This window comes from Leptonotus elevatus, chromosome 1, assembly GCF_054856555.1.
Source record: "Leptonotus elevatus isolate MCC_2025b chromosome 1, RoL_Lele_1.0, whole genome shotgun sequence".
NCBI classification, from domain to species: domain Eukaryota; kingdom Metazoa; phylum Chordata; class Actinopteri; order Syngnathiformes; family Syngnathidae; genus Leptonotus; species Leptonotus elevatus.
In genome coordinates, this window is record NC_141239.1 from 11,682,944 (window position 1) to 11,705,034 (window position 22,091).

The 22,091-nt window shown below is 44.0% G+C and overlaps 2 protein-coding genes and 1 long non-coding RNA gene across 3 annotated transcripts in view; 2 read left to right on the forward strand and 1 right to left on the reverse strand.

The window, feature by feature from the left end:
- Positions 1-5,590, forward strand: tmem236 (transmembrane protein 236). Its single transcript, XM_086074686.1, has 4 exons — positions 1-254; positions 3,842-3,914; positions 4,404-4,527; positions 4,956-5,590. The coding sequence occupies exons 1-4, from the start codon at positions 1-3 to the stop codon at positions 5,588-5,590; spliced, it is 1,086 nt and encodes a 361-aa protein (XP_085930812.1).
- LOC147180889 (uncharacterized) lies at positions 5,052-9,363 on the reverse strand. The gene is made up of 3 exons (XR_015094696.1): positions 9,216-9,363; positions 7,685-7,883; positions 5,052-5,544 (listed from the first exon to the last, which is right to left on the reverse strand). It is a non-coding gene; the product is annotated as an uncharacterized LOC147180889 (long non-coding RNA).
- The window catches only part of cacnb2b (calcium channel, voltage-dependent, beta 2b), a 26,991-nt gene continuing 12,528 nt past the window's right edge, over positions 7,629-22,091 (forward strand). Inside the window, exons 1-8 of the mRNA XM_086074673.1 lie at positions 7,629-7,860; positions 18,001-18,066; positions 18,197-18,319; positions 19,799-19,938; positions 20,011-20,072; positions 20,161-20,186; positions 21,304-21,384; positions 21,479-21,537. Coding sequence (XP_085930799.1) covers positions 7,813-7,860; positions 18,001-18,066; positions 18,197-18,319; positions 19,799-19,938; positions 20,011-20,072; positions 20,161-20,186; positions 21,304-21,384; positions 21,479-21,537 — 605 coding nt within the window. The 5' untranslated portion in view covers positions 7,629-7,812. The remainder of the gene's footprint in view (positions 7,861-18,000; positions 18,067-18,196; positions 18,320-19,798; positions 19,939-20,010; positions 20,073-20,160; positions 20,187-21,303; positions 21,385-21,478; positions 21,538-22,091) is intronic.

Genomic DNA, 22,091 nt, shown 5'->3' on the forward strand with positions numbered 1-22,091 from the left:
ATGACCTCGGCCAGGCCCAAGACGCTCAAGCTGGCCGCGTACGAGTTGCTGCAGTTCGCTGCGCTGGCCGTCCCCGCGCTGGTGCTGGCCGAGCGCTTCGCCCGCCTGCTGAGCGACGTGAGGGGACGCGACCACACCGCCTACTGGCTGGCGGTGGCCTCATCGGTGGCCTACGTGGCCTCCAGCGCCCTGCTGGTTTGGGTGCCCCTCAAGTATCACGTCATGAGGGGGCGGAGACTCAAGACCACGCGGTGGTAAGTACGTTGCGGTGATGATGCCGTAGAACCGGAATTCATAAAAATGTTTTTACTGCGGTGATTTGAGATATGAGTTTAAATTGTTCTGCGATCACGCTCTTAACTCAAAACACTCATATGTCAAATCATTGACATTGACTGACAGATCATTGACTTCCCCGATTGAAACAAATAGAATTACCATTAATCTGTTGCAGCCCCCTTAAAAAATATATATTTTAAATACAAAGAACACACCATAATATTGGACAACATACAAAACATGATGTATTAACATTTTTCCGTTCCGTCTTCTATTCCGCTTATCCGGGGTCGGGTCGCGGGGGCAGCAGCTTTAGCAGGGAAGCCCAGACTTCCCTTTCCCCAGCCACTTCAGCCAGCTCCTCCGATGGGATCCCAAGGCGTTCCCAAACCAGCCGTGAGACGTAGTCTCTCCAGCGTGTCCTGGGTCGTCCCCGGGGCCTCCTGCCGGTAGGACATGCCCGGAACACCTCCCCAGGGAGGCGCCCAGGAGGCATCCGAACCAGATGCCCCAGCCACCGCAACTGGTTCCTCTCAACGTGGAGGAGTAGCGGCTTGACGCTGAGTCCCTCCCGAATGACCGAGCTTCTCACCCTATCTCTAAAGGGAGAGCCCGGCTACCCTGCGGAGGAAACTCATTTCGGCCGCTTGTATCCGGGATCTTGTTCTTTCGGTCACGACCCACAGCTCGTGACCATAGGTGAGGACGAGAACGTAGATCGACCGGTAAATCGAGAGCTTTGCCTTTCGGCTCAGCTCCTTCTTCACCACAACGGAACGATACAGAGTCCGCATCACTGCAGACACTGCACCGATCCGTCTGTCGATCTCCCGCTCTAACCTGCCCTCACTCGTGAACAAGACCCCAAGATACTTGAACTCCTCCACTTGGGGCAGGACCTCATCCCCGACCCGCAGAGGGCACTCCACCCTTTTCCGACTGAGGACCATGGTCTTGGATTTGGAGGTGCTGATCCTCATCCCAACCGCTTCACACTCGGCTGCAAACTGGAGATCACGGCTTGAAGAAGCCAGCAGCACCACATCATCTGCAAAAAGCAGAGATGCAATGTTGAGGCCACCAAACCGGACCCCCTCGACACTCCGGCTGCGACTAGAAATTCTGTCCATAAAAGTTACGAACAGAATCGGTGACAAAGGGCAACCTTGGCGGAGTCCGACCCTCACAGGAAACAAATTAGACTTACTGCCGGCAATGCGGACCAAACTCTGACATCGGTCGTACAGGGACCGAATAGCCCGTATCAGGGGGCCCGGTACCCCATACTCCCGAAGCACCCCCCCACAGGACTCCCCGAGGGACACGGTCAAACGCCTTCTCCAAGTCCACAAAGCACATGTGGACTGGTTGGGCGAACTCCCACGCACCCTCAAGGATCCTGCTGAGGGTGTAGAGCTGGTCCACTGTTCCACGGCCGGGACGAAAACCACACTGCTCCTCCTGAATCCGAGATTCAACTTCCCGACGGATCCTCCTCTGCAGCACCCCCGAATAGACCTTACCTGGGAGGCTGAGGAGTGTGATCCCTCTAAAGTTGGAACACACCCTCCGGTCCCCCTTCTTAAAAAGAGGAACCACCACCCCGGTCTGCCAATCCAGAGGCACTGTCCCTGATGTCCACGCGATGTTGTAGAGACGTGTCAACCACGACAGCCCCACTACATCCAGAGCCTTTAGGAACTCCGGGCGAATCTCATCCACCCCCGAGGCCCTGCCACCGAGAAGCTTTCCAACCACTTCAGTGACTTCGACCCCAGAGATAGGGGGGCCCACCTCAGAGTCCACAGACCCAACTTCCTCAAAGGAAGGCGTGTTGGTGGAATTGAGGAGGTCTTCGAAGTATTCTCCCCACCGATTCACGACGTCCCAAGTCGAGGTAAACAGCACCCCATCTCCACTATACACAGTGTTAATGGCGCACTGCTTTCCTCTCCTGAGATGCCGGATGGTGGACCAGAATTTCCTCGAAGCCGTCCGGAAGTCGTTCTCCATGGCCTCACCGAACTCCTCCCATGTCCGAGTTTTTGCCTCAGCGACCACCGAAGCCGCATTCCGCTTGGCCAGCCGGTACCTGTCAGCAGCCTCCGGAGTCCCACAGGCCAAATAGGCCCAACAGGATTCCTTCTTCAGCTTGACGGCATCCCTTACCGCTGGTGTCCACCAGCGGGTTCGAGGATTGCCGCCCCGACAGGCACCAACCACCTTACGGCCACAGCTCCGATCGGCCGCTTCAACAATGGAAGCACGGAACATGGTCCATTCGGACTCAACGTCCCCCACCTACCCCGGGACAACGGAGAAGCTCTGCCGGAGGTGGGCGTTGAAACTCTTTCTGACAGGGGATTCTGCCAGACGTTCCCAGCAGACCCTCACAATACGTTTGGGCCTGCCTGGTCGGACCAGCATCTTACCCCGCCATCGGAGCCAACACACCACCAGGTGGTGATCAGTTGACAGCTCCGCCCCTCTCTTAACCCGAGTGTCCAACACATACGGCCGCAAATCCGATGACACGACTACAAAGTCGATCATCGAACTGCGGCCTAGGGTGTCCTGGTGCCAAGTGCACATATGGACACCCTTGTGCTTGAACATGGTGTTTGTTATGGTCAGTCCGTGACGAGCACAGAAGTCCAACAACAAAACACCGCTCGGGTTTTGATCGGGAGGGGCCGATGTATTAACATAATTACTGTAAATAGAATCTAAAGCGTAAAACAGTTTGTGCGTCATGATTTAACGCTGCAATCCAATTCATTGCGCTGCTTCTTCTGGTGTGCCCAACTTGGCCACCAGGAGGCAGTGTAATACAGTCATGCACAGAGCCATATATCAAGTTTGGCCAACTCGGTTTTCAGCTGGGTAACAAGATGGCGTCCGTATTTGTCATGTGACCAGCAGTCACGCTGTGGTTGGTCAACTGCTGGTCACATGACAAACGGACGACATCTTGTTACCCTGCTCGAAACAGAGTTGGCCAAACTCTTTATCTACGGCTCTAGACATGCAGATACAAACGAATAATTGAGCTCTGCTACTGCTCTTGAATAAGTTGCTCCAATATTGTCTACATGTGTTGTCCAACAATTTGTTGTCATATATCCGTTGCTGAAAGGGTTGTAAAATTGCGTGACTATTGATAACTTTAAATTGTCAATGGCACTTTCCATTCATGCTAGCATTAAGCTAGCAGGCCGCTATCTTCAAGTCACAAAGTGTAATTTTCCAGTTTAGTTGGACAGCAATGTCAAGAGTGGCATTAAACAGGTTGACGCCTTTTATTGAAGAAAATTGTTCACCATTTGTTTAAGTACAGTGATTGTAGTGTTTTGAGTTGAGTTCACTACTGCCACCCTAGAGCACTTGTATCCCAAGTCAAAACAATCTCATATCTCCAAAACCCCTAAGTTAGGAAACTTTTATCTCAAGGCACCATTAATTATACTCTATTGAATTGTATATAACCGCAGTATTTAAACATAATTATGAAATGTTTGACTGTTAGCATGCGATACATTGTGTGTCCCCCCCCATCACCTAGGAGACCAACAGCGCTGGCCTATCTCCTCTTGTGCACGCTACCTTGCTTTGCCATTGTAATAGCAAGCTCCCAGGTAAAATAATAATAATTTTAATTATCTTCACAAAATAGATGTATTTATTTACAATTTAAAAACATTCAATGTGAATTTTATTTATTTACATACACACACACACATATACATTTATTTATATATATATATATATATATATATATATATATATATATATATATAAATACAAGTCAAAAAAGTTAACTAGATTTGTCAATTAAAAGCTAAATAAAGGATTGGCAAATGGAATTTATCGATACATAGTATGTTCACAGTTGTATTTAATATGTAGGCTACTGCACTGTATTCATGTGCAACGAGAAGGACTTTAAAATCAAAAATTGCCACGTCACAAGAACATGCAAGTTATTCAGTAACAAAGTCAGTAATGTGACCGGTTGCCCATTAACTTTACTACCAACATACACTTGCTAGTTCTACTCTTAATGTTTTTCTTTCTTTCATTTTTTAATCTTTTAAGTCTTTATCACTTTTCCCGCTTCTCAATAGGTGCAAGTCAATGCGGGCGTGCGTCTGGACCACTTTGCTGAGTTGCCCGTCTCTTTAGTGATGTTGTCGCTCATTTGTGTGGACCTGGTGGAGAGGCTGCGGCCCTGCAGGCTCCTCGGACAATGTAATGTACAGATTTTAAACCAGAACGGGTTCAATGGTTTATTTGTACAATTCAATTGTGTCACCTCACATAATTGACATGACTTTTGACATTGCGTCATACAGTGCTGCTGAAAAGTTTGCGAACCCTGCAGGCATAGTCAGGTTTTTTGTATAAAATATTCAAATAACCTTATTAAATGTTTAGTCATTCCCAAAATCTACAATGCTGACATTGAAAATAATGGAGTTGAACAAAAAGAATGAGAATATTGTCATTCATTCTTGAACAAAAGTTGTTGATTTAAGAAAAACTCTTAAATTTCTTAGAATAATCTATATATATATATATATATATATATATATATATATATATATATCCCATTTATTATTCATATCAATAATATCAGATCTTTAAAATGACCCAAGGCTGACTATTGTGATTTGCAGCAGACAACATGGACCTTACCTTTGAGTTACCAGGCCCGGTTCTGACCCACCTGGAAACGGTCAGCTCCATCGCCAACACCGCGCAGCCTGATGAAGCCCAGAATGGTGCCTCGCCCAACCCCCAAGGGGAGCCCCCCAACAAGGCCGACACCCCCCACGGGCGTAACGACCTACCCGCGGGCCGCTCCACGCCCATCACCACCAGAACATCGGGCGCCGCTTACCTATACTCATCCTCGAGAACCTTCTCGGGCCGCCTGGGCTTCCTGGGGAGGAGGGACGCCAGGTCGGAGGCGTTTGTGGATTGTTTCCTGTTCTGGTTGGACACGGTGGACATGGTGCGGGTGGCGGGCGACCCGGATGTATTTTACTCGGCTTGGGTGTACCCCATCTTCATCCTGGCCTTCCTGTCCAGCCTGCGGGCCGTCCTCGCCCCTCACGGCCCGTTCTCGTCCTTGGCCGGGGTGGCACTCCAGGACTTTCCCTTCTTGATCACGCGGGTGTCCCTGCTGGCCGTCTTCGGACCCGTCACTCCCATCTTGTTCCCTCTGAAGAACGCCCTGGTCAGTCTGGCCTTCTTCTACTTCACCTGCATGACCAGGATGAAGATATTCAAGAGGCACAGCATGTTCTGACCACATACACACACTGTAAATATTCATATGAAATAATGGGACATTTTTGTACAAGACATGAATCCAAGAAACAATATTTGGTTCTTGAAATTTGATTTTTTTTTTTTTTTTTTTTTTTTTTTTTAATGGACAAGCAAAACAGCAAATTCTAAAGTTCTAAATGCCTGAAAAGAATATTTTTAGAAAATGTGGAATTTCAAAAAAATGCCTCATTTCCTTATTGGTACAATCAATTATCAGACAAATTTTATTTAAAAAAAAAACAACAAAAGAAGAAGAAAGGGGGGAGTGGCACAGCAGGAGGAGGAAAAAGGCTTTATTACAGTTTTTGTACAATATTATAAAGTGATATTTTTCCTCATTAAATTACACATAACCGATGTTCCTTTTTGGGGAAGGTTGGAACGGATTAATGGCATTTCCATTCATTTCAATGGGAAAAGATGATTTGAGACCCTAGTAATGTATTTGCAATGCTTCAAGGATGGGACATTTCAACACACATTGTGCTGCAACACATGTAGACGTTGATATGGCAATACTCATTTATCATCTGCGTAAAATCACTAATATTACTTTCAGCTTACTACATCACTCAGCCGGGGTGGTGTGACTCAGTGGTAGAGTGGTTGTCTTGCAACCCTGAGTTTGTGGGTTCGATCCCAGGTCACTGTAAGCATGTCGAAGTATCCTTGAGCAAGATACAGGGATCAGTTTCTCCTGATGCCGTGTCATCAATAGGTGAATGAGTTGTCAAAACGATTGGAATTGGGGGGTTAGATCACCAAATGATTCCCGAGCATGGACCCTGCTGCTGCTCACCGCTCCCCAGGGGATGACTCAAATGCAGAGAACAAACTTCGCCCTACTTCGGTGGGTGTGACAATCAGTGGTACTTTGAAGGACCATTTAGCTGTGAAACTTTTTTTTCGTATGCATATGTGTGATCAGCTCTGTATATGATACTGCCCCCCAGTGGCTAAGGGGCTTATGCTAGATGAGCACATGGGCTGGAACGGAATGAAAAGAAAAACGGATGATTTGAGATACGAATGTTTTGAGTTACTCATATGTCAAAGCACTACGGAACTGCCAAAGTGGAGCAAAAAAAATTGGGCAAATGCTTTTAAACCTATTTGCAAGTACATTTGAATGTATTTGTTTAAATACGTTTAAAGATATTTGCAAAAACGTTTGAACGGGCATTACTTGTAGGCTAAATGCTAAAAGCTGCCACAGGGTATTGACTTGGGCATGAGCAGAAATGCACTGCAGACATAATAAATCATATCAAATCAATCATCAATTTACTACTTATAATAAACAATGTCTACTTAATTTTCGAATGTATTGGTATAACTTAGGCAAAATGCTGAAAAAAAAGCATTTTTAAGTCAATAAATGCAAAGTATTTCGTATTTGTCCTGGAAGTACGTTCGAACGTATTTGCAAATACGCTCAAACATACAATATTTGTAAGTACGTTTGAATGTATTTAAATACATATTTGCCCGTCAAAAATGTTTACTCCACATTGGCATTTCCCCGCTTCCGTAAGTTACCACTGTAGTCCATAAATATAATTTACGCGTGATTAACATTTTTGAAAGGCTTAAAACAGATTTTTTTTAAATTTACATTAAACTACATTTGCATTTTACAGGTTAATTCAGCCTCCTTGGGGGAGGTAACTAAATCCCATAAAGCACTTCATCTGTAACCATTTGAACAGAACATTACATGGAAGGAAGCAAGATGCAGAAAGGATGCAGACTTTGTGAAGGAACAAAAGGGGTGTTGCTGTTGGAGGTGTGTGTGTGTGTGTGTGGGGGGGGGGTTCTTAGTCATTTGAATTCAAGCCGTGTGCCTCCTGCGCTAGCCCTAATGTTACCTGCTGCGCCATGGCAACAGAGGCAGGGAGGCAAGGGCATCGGCTGCACCAACACGAGAAGGAGCACCAACACAGTGACACTGGTAAGCCGTGAAAGAGGACCCTTGAAGGGGGTGGGAAGATGTGTGTGTGTGTGTGGGGGGGGGAGACCCCCAAGAACATCTGTGACTGATGGCGAGGAGTGTGACGACACCTTTTCGGACCTGCTGACTCACAACTTCCCGAGGAGAACCTGTGGGCGACACGGGCGGAACTCCCTGGCGCAAGAAAGTTCCTCACCCACAGCACAGGCACCTTCAGCCTGGTCTTCCTCCCGAGAGCTCATGTCTTGATGTATTGCTGTGGGCTGGGCAACTGGCGGCGAGTGCAGTCCACTTATGTAAGTGACCAGCCTTCGTGCATCTGCAACAGGAAGGAAAACCACAACATTAGTACACAATAACAATGAGGCATGCATTTGACTTTTAAAATGGGGCAGACGGATGTAGATGAGAGAGGGAACATAATATCAAGTAGCCATTTACAATTTTACAGTACAACTCACTTCCTAATAATTCACTTTGGTGAATATGGAATAATTTATTTAAAAAAAAAAGAAAAAGAAAAGAAGCAAGTTGTTTAATGCCGTGCCCAGTTCAAGTTTACTGTGAAGCTAAACATTAAAAGAATTACACCATGTGTATTTAAAACAACCAACTTTACCTTAGGAAAGCCCACTTAGCTTAATTCTAACAAACAATCCATGATAACTGTTAATAGGGGTGTGGCCAAAAAATAGATTCTCATAAGAATCGCGATTCTCATTTAGTACGAGTCAGAATCGATTTTAAATGTCCCAAAATCAATTTTAATTTGGAGCGTTGTTCATGTTGTACCCGGTTTGGCCACTGGGGGCAGTGTGGTTCCACGCAGTCTAATACAATGTTAAGTTGTAGCCACATTAGAGAGTAGAAGGAAAAAGTCACAATCAAGTCATTTTAATAAAAGTTTGGGTTTTTTTCCAGCGTGGAGCCGTTCTTTTGAGTGATAAAAGTGCCACGAGTAGAGCACTAGTTAGCATTAGCGAGTCAGACTGTAGTAGATCATTACAATTCCTTGCACATCTATAGATTGAAGCAAAAATCATTGTCAATCAAATCATTTTGAATGAAAAATCATGCTTAATCAGAAATCAATTCTGAATCGAATCACAGACCCAAAAATCAGAATCGTATCAAATCGTGAGACATTCAAAGATTCCCACCCCTAACTGTTAACATCAAGCATCACGGTTTTAGAACAGACATTGAGAGTTAGGTCTGACTGCTATTTTAAACTAATTTTTGGGTGCAGAATCCAAACCTGATCTCAACTTTGTTAGTCAGATTTTTTTCCCCATTTTCTTGAAATAAATATGTACATAAACACAAAGATGAAATTGTTACAAGCTTTGAAAACAAAACAAACAAATAGAAACAACAAGACAGCATAAAATTAAATCAAACTTAAAAAAGAAAATGCTATGCTAGCCATCCGTTTCCAGATATTGATACTTTGTCGTGCTGACCTATTTGACACGAGGTCGGCCGAGGAAGGAGGACTCGGATGCAGAATAGGACAAGCCCATCTATGGCTAGAGTTTTACTCAATATTTATTTATTTTTTAAATCACATCTGAAAGATTAGGCAAAAAGGGCAGAGATAAAAAAACAAAAGGCGCTCCAATAAGGGAGGTAAAAGGGGGGAAACACTCACGTGACAAGACAAAACGATCACGAGAACAAGGCTTCAATAGACACGAGGGTAACAAATCGGCACAAGACAGGTGAGACGCAGACTATTTAACACATGAAGGTAACGAGGCTCAGGTGGGAACAATCAGGAATCAGAGCCGGGGTCCGACAACGTACAAGGAAGAGCAAGTAACCTAAAACGAGATGAGAGACAGACTTCAAAATAAAACAGGAAATGACCGCACTAACGAAAACAAAGACAGACAAACCACACCACGGTACTGTAACACACTCGTCTCAATCGTGACTGCACAAACAATTGCCATGTAGCTTTAGATAAGTCCAATCGTAATAACCTTTTCTTACTATAGTCTTCTTACTACTACTAATCAGTGGAATTTATCTGGAGGATTAGTTGCGGAGAAAAAAAACATACAGCATACAAATCTAACTCAACAGATCCCCTGTGTAATATAAAAACACTGAGAGGCTTCCCCCGCAAAAAAAAAAATTAAAGCATAATACTGAGTCACTTATGTAGTAGTAGAAGAAAAAATTATACTATTCTTCTTCATTTGTGTCTTCATGAGTGTGTTATACTGCCTCCCTGTGGCCATAGTGAGCACAGGAGGTTGGAACAAATTATTATAAAATGTCCATTCATTTTATTCAAGTGTTCTACTATAGCACTACTGTAATTAAATAAAAAACAAATACACAATTGTTTGCTTGGAATTTCAATCTCTCTCTCTCTCTCTCTCTCTCTCTCTCTCTCTCTCTCTCTCTCTCTCTCTCTCTCTCTCTCTCTCTCTCTCTCTCTCTCTCTCTCTCGGGCATTCTGCTTGTAAGCAGCTTAGGAACAGTCGGACAGATGTTTCGTTTATGTACGTGTGCACGTGCCCACGGTCATGTGATGGCGACTGACTGGAAGCGATCATATGACTCAACTCAAGGGAACTCCATCCTGCTGCATCACCAACGTCACGTAACATCACAAACGATACAGTGATGTCACACCCCATGTGGCTATTGTGGGGATATTCACACAGGTCACTTCGTTCGGTACACCTAGGAGGTTATGTTCTAACGGTCATTTCACATATAAACATCTGAAATTGGTACCTCTCTGACAATGTTAACCGACAGTGCACGATAAAAGCAGAATCGTTCTAATGAGGCGTCCGTGCGCTGCAGTGAGGGATTTGGCTGCTCGTTTGTTGATGCTTATAGGAAGTTAGTGGAGCACGCTTCACCGCATCCGGGTGAGCGTTCAAATGGCGTGCTGCTACTTCAACGTATCATAGCTCCTATCATCTCCTCTCCATTATGTAAGAACGTCTTCACAACATGCAACCTCTATCGCCTGTGATTGGTACTAACCGCACACGTTAGAAATAAAGAGATGCGAGTTGAAGTCAGGAAATGCCATTGATCCATTTCAGCCTTCCACAAAAAACAGCACCATCTAATGTTATACATACTAAAAAAAAACAGACTCACCTGGTCAATATACTTAAATCGAATTAAAAAGAAATTAAAGACTTTTATATGCGTCAAATGAATAACCATTGGGTTTCTGCCCACCGTGGCCACCTGGGGGCAGTATCAGATACATTGTAGCCAATACGGACATCTCTCCATTTTAAACATCTCAACACCTCACGCAGGATAACGAATATTAATAGTTAATAGTAACAGTTGAGTTCTTAAATATGCCATAATGCAATATCATCAACGGAAACACACCAAGACTGTTATTTAAAGTTACAGTGTAGTAATAATCTTCATATTCTAAGTCCCTGTTGCTCTTCTGCACTCAAAGAAACGTCAGCCACCAAACTTCCTCTGGTCTCGACACATAATACGATACTTACGTTACATGTTGCGCTACACTAATACCTCGCTCAACTAGTAGTTGGAAAAGCTCAAACAAAGCATAACATAACCCTTAGTGTAAAATAAAAATATATATGTTACCGCCAAATGCCGCCTACCGCTGTCATTATAAAATAAAAAAAAGAAATACAAAGGATTGATATGAGCTCTTTGGTATTATCAATACGATACTGATAGTCACTTTAATATCGATTCTATCGATACTTGGATCGCTCTGCACGGCCCTGCTATTTAGCAAAAATGCTGCATTGTAAAGCAGTAGTTATCTTGTGTGTGAGTAAATAGTTGGCTTGCCTTGTCTTTTGTGAAGCGAGGTGTGTCATAATAACTAATACAACTTTCCTCATGTTACATAACCTTAATCATTTGCTTTGTTCTGTGAATTTTATAGACTTTTCTCAAAACTTTACAGCTCTTTAATACAAGTGTACTGGACTTTGCAATTTACTCAGATAACTTTTCGACTTTTAATAATGTAAGGAAAAATTAACAACTTCAATCTAATTTTTACACATTTATTTAATTGTTATATTTACAAGTATACTTTCATATATTTTACTTCCATACTTTATTGCCACGAATTTACAGTTAATTATGTGAACTTCCCAACATTTTCCGCATAATACAATGCTAATCTCATCAGTGTTTGGCTAATTCTTATCACTTTATAACTTCCCTTTCATAATTTTTTTGGGGATATTTTACTTTTTTTCAGAGTAATTATTCTACATTTTATTCTACACTGCACAAGAACTAATATGCCACACAAAATGGGAATAATGCAGCTTTATGGAATCTACCTGCAATAAATGACATAAACTTTACAAGTGCTTGCAATTTTTTTTATTTTTTTTTTATAGACTGTGTCATTAAGAGAATTTGGATTTGGCACACATGATGGGACTTCAATGCTTTTAAACTCCATCTCCTTATTGGAGTTAGTCCTTTCACTGGCTCACGTTTGAGTGCTGCCAAACACTCACTCACACACACACACACGCACACACCCCCACCCCCACGCACGCACACACACACACTTGAAGCATGGCTGACAACCCCAACGCGCATGCACTGGCGGGCCTATTTAACCGGCGTGCACCGCGCGTCGGGACAGCTCGGTGCTGCAGGACGCGCGCAACAGATGCGCACCGGAGAATAAGACGCTAATACCCCGAGGACTCTCAGGAGAAACCCACCCACCCTCACGCATTTCCTCAGTCCCACGTGTCTCCGTCTCCGTGGACGTAGCAGCCGCAGAAGAAGAAGAAGAAGAAGAAGAAGAAACATCGTGCGCTTTTTTTGTTGTTATTCCTTTTGTGTTTTGAGAACGCTTTACGCGCGTCGCTGGACAGCGTGGACAAGTTCCCCTCCCCGGTCTTGCAACACAGTGGCCCATGTGTCAACCAAAAGGCATTGCAGGTGAACCCCAAACTGGGACACGCGTGGAATGACAGAAGCGCTCGTTGGTAGGCAGGATGCCGCCCAAGAAAAAGGTAAAACAAATAAAATCAAATAAAAAATAGTCTATTTGTTGTGTGTTTGCGCGCGTGCGCGTGGAACAGGAAGCGTCACAGGACGCGCCATCTGTTGCACTGTGCGCTAATCCCTGCGAGGCCTTTCCACTCCACTGAACCGCGCGCGCGCGTGCTGGATGCCTATCACTGGGGTGTGGATGTAAAAGGAGTTACGTAATCGGAAACACTAGTTGATGGAGCCTATGAAGTCGATGCAAGAGATGGTTTTGATGTTGACGCTGATCTAAAGTGGATTTTAGGACTATTCCACTCCATTTAAATGCTGGTTGACGGTTGTTTTCCCTGTGAAGTTAAAATTGAAACTCATACTTTGTTGACAATAGTCACTGGATGGCGCTGTTTCTCAGATTGATATCAAGAAGTGCAGTAACAGCTCTGCATAGGAAATCAGATAAATTATGACAATTAAGATCTAACACTACAGCAGTGCTTTGAAATTACCATTATTCACTTGATTTTTGTTGTTGTTTGTTCATAAGCAGCAGTTTAAAAGCTAATAAACAATTAAATGTAAAATAAACTTCAAGATGAGTATTTTCACTCCTATTCGGAAGTATACTGTCAAACTAAACATAAAGCAAAGAGAATGACTCAATTTGTATTTAAAACAACCACATAGCTTTGGCTAATTGAGAAAGTCTGCTCAGCTTAATGCTAACACACAATGGAAAACGCCACTGACATGCTAACAATTAGCATCGACAGTTTCTGGTCTAAAAGCAAAATATATTTGAACACAAATGGTGGAGCAACACATTTAGACAGATAATATAATATTCACAGGTCACTATCGAATATTTTTTTCAATCGATTATTCTACTGATTCGTCTATCAATTAATCGATTAATCAAATAAAAATTGATTTAACATTTAAGTAGATTGCAAAACCCTTTTTTCCCCTGATCGCTGTTATTTAAAAACGAAAACAACTCAGCAACAATTGAGCATTATCATATGAGAGGGATTGACGTTGAATTTACCAACTGCTCTGAACTGTAACTGTTTCAGTTGCGGTTTCGGTCATTGTTTTCCACAGATGTTTGCAAATGTCTTATTTTGATTAAACACAAAAATAATCAGTCTGCGTTCATAAAGAACTACACAAATCTGAGAATACTTACTGTTGAGATACACACAAGATGGAGCAGCACATTTTGCAGCATTAAATCATGTTACACAACCTGTTTCATTCTTTACATTCTATTCATGTTCATATTCTGTTTTTATAATGTACAAATTTGGTTCTATTTTTCTTATTAGAAACACAAAACGGATTATTGGCATTTCCATTCATTTCAGTGGAGAATGATGATTTGAGATATGAGTGTTTTGATTTAGGAGCATGGTCATGCAACTAATGAATTGAAAACCAAATAAACGTTGAGAGTCAAAGGTTGTCTGTCTATGCGTGCACTGCAGGGCGACCACTCCTGGGCGTAACTCTGCCTCTTGCCCTGAAGTCAGCTGAGGAGAAGCAATATAGAAAATGGAAGGAATGGCTGACTATTATCATTTGAATTAGAGGGCAACTTGGGGTGCTAGTGCTTAGCACGTCCTCTTTACAGTTCTGAGGTTCGAAGGTCGAATCTCAGACTTAGTGTGGATTTTCCAAAACATGCATGTTGCCTTCTTCGATGGCCAAAATTGTCCATAGGTGGTAATGGTTGTTTGTCACGTGCCCTGCAATCGAATGGCCACCAGTTCAGGGTGTACCTCCCCTCTCATCCAAAGTCAGCTGGGATAGGCTGCAGCCCAGCCGCGACCCTAATTTGGACAAGCAATACAGTATGATGAAATAGCTAATTAGCATGCTAACTGGTAGCTGTCAATTCGGAACCAGAGCTAGTAGTTTTGATGAAGTGCTGAGAAACATGATGACATGCGGCGGGTGTCGTTTGAGTGTCTAGAAGAAAAGTTGTCAGCGTGTCTTTGCCTGGCCGACTGCCGCCGACATCTTTTAAGCCTCTTACGCCTCCTTTCCGTCCACATAACTGCTCTCCTTTCCAGAATGGGATGTGGGGCAACAATCTGGAAGGTTCAAGAAGGGATACTGTGCTTTTCTAGCAGATTAGCAAACATTTTCCTGTATGAAATAATAGCCGTGCCACACGTATATCATGCTTCACTTATTGTGGTTCCATTGCATCACAGATTTTTATTATCATACTTATATTGGGGATTATTTACTAGGGGTGTGCCAAAAAATCGATTCTCATAAGAAATGGCGATTCTCATTTAGTATGATTCAGAATCGATTTTAAATGTCCCAAAATCGATTTTATTTCAATTATTTTATTCTGTCTTGCCCTTGTTTGTGTGTGCCTTCATTGGGAGCACTGTTCATGTTGTACACAATTTGGCCACTTAGGGGCAGTGTGGTTTTGCTCATTCTGATACACTGTTAAGTTGTAGCTACATAGAAGCAAAAAGTCATGATCAAGTTATTGCAATAAAAGTTGTTTTTTTCCCCCTGATGTTAAGATACTTCTCTGTATACATTCCTGAAGCGTTTTTGTATGAATAGTCGTTCGTTCTTTTGAGTGATAAACGTGCCACGTGTAGCGCGCTAATTAGCATTAGCGAGTCAGGCTGGAGTAGATCATGACAATTCTTTGCATATCTATAAATTGAAGCAGAAATTCGATAATCGATTCTGAATCGAATCGCAGACCCCAAAATCGGAATCGAGTAGAATCGTGAGACAGTCAAAGATTCCCAGCCCTATTATTTACTATATTATATACTATATATTTCAGGCTCATGTAGCAATTAGCACTAGCTAGGAGGAACTTGTGTGAAAAAACAGTAAGTGTCCAAAGCTTGGAATAATTTTGTACTTAACAAAATAACCTACAATTTCACGTGCATGTGTACAACTGGCTTCAGTTACACAACTGCACATCTGTGCTAAAGCAAACATGGTTAGCTAATTTAATTTCGCCTACCAACGTTAGAATGAAATGTTATCCCTCCACAAATTGTTTGGATAGACAGAGCCGCTGGTGCACGAAAGCCGCTTAACTGAACAAACGCTAACAAAATACACGAAACACAAGCACATTATTCGGCGACATGCCGATGGCCTCAACTGACGCCATCACTTAACACGCAAAGTGGCTAACAATTTAACGAGTTAACAGCCAGCCAACCTACATTCTCAGTCGCTCGCACACATAGAACATCGCAGATACTACAGTGTAGAATGGGAGTCAACACCAAGTGACACCTGTACCTCACATGAATATATCGTTGCTAACACTTGAAGCTTTACAATAAATACAATAAATATTTGGTTGCTACTTTGCAGATTTTGTCTATAACCCCGCAATACTGTACTATACTCAACTTACATTGCTTTATTTTTATTTTTATAGAAAAGCCCATGCAGGGCTTTTTGCCCTTTGCAGGCTGCGTTTGCTCTTTGTGCTTTCAGCGATTGATGGCATTGCAAAAAAAAAAAAAAAAGACAAAAAAAGACAAACACTTTTAAGATGTACATGTAAATAAAGTGTCTCCGTAAAAAGTGCCGAGCTGGCCAGGCTTAAAGTTAAAGATAAAAATAATAACACTGTAAAGCTATATTGTGTGTCTTATCTAATGACTGACATGGAGTCGTTCCTATCTTTCCTCTCTCTCTCTTTTCAAATCCCGTATTGGCGTGTGCTATCTTAATCTCCTTACTGCGGCACAATCATGACCCAGAGAGCAAGAGAGGTTCTTTATCTGTGAAGCCTGTTGATTTAAAAAAAAAAAAAACTTTCTATAAAATACACAATGCAATATTCAAAGTGTTGGCGTGCTAAATTAATCATTTCTCAGAGACAACACAGTATGTAAATGAACCGAGCCAGCTAATGATGTCGCTTTAAGAAGAGATGCAAAGTAAACGAGAGTCAGACTCTTATTTGAGGGCCAACAGGAAATGAGTCACAAGAATGACAGCCAATCAGGTTGGCTTTTGGACACACGGTATTTACCGTACTTGCATGAGTGATAATGTCGAGATCATTCTCATAAGTATTAAGTAGAACGTTGCACACACAAAAATGCATCTAGTGAAAATCACACATTTTGGGGTGACCTGAAAAAAAAGGTCTTATTTTTTTTGTCAGCACAAGTAATCAGTACATGTTTCTAGTAAGCGCTTGAGCAATCAATATGTTTCTAGTCAGCACATAAGTCATCCGTTCATTTTTGTAGTCAGCATGCGAACACTTTATACGTTTCTGATCAGAGCTCGAGCAGCAGCGTTCGAGCAGCCGGTACGTTTCTAGTCAGCGCTTGAGCAGCGAGTACATCGCAAGTCACTGCTGGCTGCCTGACCGAGCGGTACACGGTTCTCGTCAGAGCTCGGGCAAACAGTTTGTTTCTAGTCAGTCAGAAGACTGACTGAATAGTCAGCAATCTACAAATTTCTAGTCAGTGCACAAGCAAGTAATAAATGCTTTTATTCAGTACATGAGGAAGTAATACGTCTCTATCCAGCGTTCTAGTCAGCACTCAAGCAAGCAGTACATATTTATTTTTAGTCAGCGCTCGAGAAATGAAAGTTTCCAGTCCAATCACTATATGTTTCCAGTCAGTACGCGAGCAGTCTTTATGTTCGAGTCCAGGGGTGCTCACGTTCGGTCCTCGAGAGCCCCTATCCAGCCTGGTTTCCATGTTTCTCTCCACTAACACACCTGATTCATGATCAGGATCGTTATTAGGCTTCTGCAAAGCTTGCTGATGAGCTGATCATTAGATTCAGTTGTGCTGCAGGAGGGAAACATGGAAAACCGTCTGGTTAGGGGCTCTCGAGGACCGAACTTGAGCACCCCTGTTCAAGCCTGTGCTCTAGTCCGCATTTGAACAATCGACACATTTTTAGTCAGCGCTCAAGCAAGCAATACATTTGTAGTCAGAAATCGAGCAAGGAGTACTTTTTTTTTTTTATGAGCGTTCGAGCTAGCGGTACATGTTTCTCATCAAAGCTGTCAGAACTTTGCTAATCAGAGCTTAAGCAAGCAATTTGTTGCTAGGCAGCACTCGAGCAATCAGTGCATGTTTGTCGTCAGTGCTTGAAGAGTAAGTACATTTGAGGAAATTGGGTAGTAGAGCATTGGTATGTAAGATGCAAGATGATTTGTTCCAGGCACAAGTAGACCCCTCAAAAAAGTCTTCAGCATCATTGAATAATTCAGCGGTGGCTTTGTGTGTGCGTTATTGGCCGGGTGACATTGGCACGTAGGAGAGCCGGACGCTGTGCGAGCAGATGTCGAGCAGAGTAAACAGAATACGGCCTCGGGGGCGCCTGAAAGTTGCTTCTGGAGGGTTGACTTTGCGCAGTGTTAATCAAAGCGGAGGAGTAATGAATGCAGCTGTGCCCTCTTTCAGGGAGAGCGTCACGACTCGGACGCCGCTGAGGAAAGAAACGCCCAGGTTCAGTTGGAGAAAGCAAAGGTATTTCAGACTCACAACAGCTTTCATTTACTCTCTAAATGGTCTTGCCGAGAAGAAGAATTACGATTAATTGAAGAAATAAGGTTGATTAATTAGTTGATTCAGGGTTTTTGTGTACCCGTTTCCTTAGTACCGGCCTGTGGCTTTCGCCGTACGCTGCAGCTTCTCCTACACGCCGGCAGATGACGACAACGTGCCAGTACCGGGCCAGGCCATCACCTTTGAGGCCCGAGACTTCCTCCACGTCAAAGAGGTTGGGAACATTTGTTCCGTGCTTTCTTCTGGTGCTTGAAATATGAGTTTCATTTGTTCCTTGATCACACTCTTTATTTTTATTTTTATTTTTTTTAAGAGCTCAGTATTGTTCATTCGGTAATGTCATCATCATTGCTCTCTTTTTTTAAATATTTTTTTTTTCTTATTTTGTATGTGGGTGAGTATGTGTATGTGCGTGTATGCGTGCGTGCGTGTGATTGTGTGTGTATTCGTTAGTTCACCAAAAACCTATTAAAAAAATCCCATACTGTTCACCTAAACCGAACACCGCCGTCAGGAAACCCGAGGAAGGACCAAAGAAAAGAAAGGAAAGTGAAATCCAGCACCAACCAGACACCACCCACTGGGCCACCAACCAGAGTTCTTCACCAACCCCAGAAACATCTAAATTCCAACAAATCAGGGAGACCTCAAGAGACCAAAGGAGAGACTGAGGAAAGGAAGGAAGGAAGGACAGACGAAGCAGAGTGAGATCCACAGACATCAGCCTCCACCGATTCAACGACCAGAGGAAGAAGCAGATTGTGTCTGAGTTTCGATAGATGCTGGTGTGGTGGATTTGGCATGCATGAAAATCTCCACCACAGAGGGGAGCCGTCGACCCCTGCCAGGACAGAGCAAGCGCAACACCTCAGGGCCCCCCAGGCCGCGGCAGCGGCAAAGGACGACCCCCGGGCCCCGTCAGGGCCACCGGCCGGAGAGCAAACCCAGGAGCAGGAGCGCCCCCCACCCCAACCCGGCCCGCGCCCCCAACCCAACGCAGCAGGACGGGGCACTGCAGGCCCGCCAGGCACCCCACCGGTCCACAGCCCCCGCTCCCCCCACGACCCCCCATTCACCCCCACCATCCACCCCAACCCAGCCCCAGCCGCCCCCGGGCCCCCAAGCCCCCAGACATCCCCAGCACCCACCCCCCCCACAACAAAGCCGCTCCCGACCCCACCCCGACCAACCGGCAGCCCCCGACCCGCAGTCCCTGGGGACCCCCCGCACCCAGGCATCGGCGCCGAAGAGGGGCCGGACAGCGGAGCGGAGAGGGCACCCGCGCCCACCCCACCCCCCACCGCATGGAGGGACGGAACACCGGGGGCAGAAGGGGAGATGGGGGCACCAGAGGACGGCCGGCACCCCCGAACCCCAGGCCCAGCGGGGAAAGGATCACACTCTTAACTCAAAACACGTGTAGCTCAGCTAATCTTTCCCCATTCCCCGAAGCGGTTGCTTTAAATACACAACATTATATTTAGTTTGGCAGTACCTTCAGATGAGATAGCTTGAAGCCTCTTTTTTTGAAGAATATTTATTTACAAGTTCCTGTTTATGTGCCAAAAGGCGTTATATCTTGTTATATCTTAAATTTGCGCTCACAAGTCAAAGGAGAAAAAAAATAGATCCACAGCATGTACAGTATTCAGAAAAACTGGCATCATATCTCAAGGCACCACTGTATTAACAGAAATTTAACAACGAATGGTGGATCGGGCGGCTTGTGAAGGAGGACGGCGTGGTGGGCTTCATCCCCAGTCCGGTCAACTTGGAGACCATCTTGATCAGGAGAGAAGTCCAGGCAAGGAAGGCGGCCAAGGCCTTAGCCAAGTACGTCGTCATGAAACTAACCACTTTCAAAGTGCTGTTAAATCAACTCAAATCAAATCTCTATTGTTTCAGCAAAGCATCGTCACAAGTGGCTCAAGATATGAACTCAAAGAAATACACACCTCCTTCGCAAGGTGAGAATGAACGGTCAGTGGATGGTCAGGTTGTCGTGAGTATTGACTGCATGTACTGTAATTGTACACCCGCTGTCTCCTTTAACAGCCAATCAGCAGGTGAAAAAGAAGCCGGTAAGTCAATTATTTTTCTTCTTTCCAACTAAGTGTGCACGTTTTTTTTTTACAGAATAGCAGCAGCACGGTGTAAATTTGGACTCAACTAAGCACTTGTCGATGACATCATTGTATTGACTGAGTGTGATGGCCGCAAGCAGGTCTGGCCACTGAGCTGGAAGAGCTGCCAGCCATACCTTTGTTTATGTCCAACAGTCAGTCAGTCCTCTCTGTTTTCCTGGCATGTTGGGAATGACCATGCAATGTTAGGCACTTAGCTAAGTAAGCTAAGACCTCTGGCTCGCTTCCTGCTCGCTGTTTCGGCATCTCCTGGCGTTCTCCTGGCGTTGTGTCCTGTCCTTTAAGTTATTAATCCTCACCTCCATAATGATGAATAATAAATATGTCTGACAAATATCATTATTACTAAACGGGGATGAGTAGTAGCTAATCATGTGGCGGTATGAAGAGAGAGCAGCAGCAGATGTAGAAGCCATGCTAACTGCTAATCTAATATGAAATGTACAATATTAGTGAAACACCAGAATAAGTGTTTACTTGGAACAGTACACTCTAATGCTGCATTTGAAAAAGGTGGGAAGTCCTAATTCCTAACTCAAAGCGTTTCAGGAGAACGGAAACAACAAAGGTGGCCAGTTCCGATAAATTGTTTGCTGTTCCGGTTAATGCATCAGTGCAAAGTTATTTTGAATACATTAATGTAATAATAAAGAGATAAATATATTTATAATTGTGTAAACTATTTTTTCCCATTCATGATTTGTGTCATGGGCGTCGCCAATGACGAGTGACGTTAGATGGAAGCCGGTCGGTGAAGTCGGGGTCCTTTTTTCCCCTGACTTCACAACTTGAACCTCCCAGTTCAAAGAGTTGTTCTAGTGCACTTTTTTGGGTCTGAGGCCGGATGAGTCAGACTGCCCACCTTCATCGAATGCAGCATTAGAAGAAGTATAGCTGGAACAGCTGAGAGTAATCAACTCTGAACAGCGAATTAGCAGTTAAATTAAAACGTGCCAAAAAAGAAAGTAAAAAGTACACCATCAGAGAGGAACATCTTATAGATCAAACTCAAATTTAGAGAAAAATTACCAATTTGTTGTTGCTGTGTTGACAGGGGGAGCAGGTGTCCATGTACGACGTGGTGCCGACCATGCGTCCTGTGGTTCTCATGGGACCTTCACTGAAGGGCTTAGAGGTGAGCCCTACCCTCTTAAATTCCCCCATTTGAATCCCTCACTTTTGTGAATATCTTCATGATGCCTCTGGAATGCCCTTTCCTGTCGTTGCAGGTGACAGACATGATGCAAAAAGCCCTTTTTGACTTTTTGAAACATCGATTCGAAGGCAGGTCAGTTCAATTTGATTGTGTTCAGGCAGGAATAAAATAATACATAGCCTACATAAATTGGTGCTCTTGGTTTCCATCACTGCGCAGCGCGCACTGTAGTCTATCCTTGATCTGCGCTGTGCTATGGCTGCAATTACCAAAGTTCATAATAATAACGCATCGAATTTATATAGCACTTTTCTAGACATTCAAAGACGCTTTACAATGGAATGGATGCATTATTTATGTGCTCACACATTCACAGTGGTAAGCTACTTAAGTAGCCACAGCTGCCCTGGGGCAGGCTGACGGAAGCGTGACTGCCGCCGACTACCACCAAACATTCACACCTTCCATACACCTGTGTGAGTAGCACTGGAGGTAATGTGTGTGAAATGTCTTGCCCAAGTACACAGCCACACATGACTTTGGGAGAGCGGGCATCGAACAGCCGACCTTCCGGTTACTGAACAACCGTCTCTACACTCTGAGCCACGGCCGCCACAAGTTGTACATTATACAGTAAACTGGGAGGTGCCGCAGTTTATCACTGTCATCCTGCTAGCTAGCTAGCT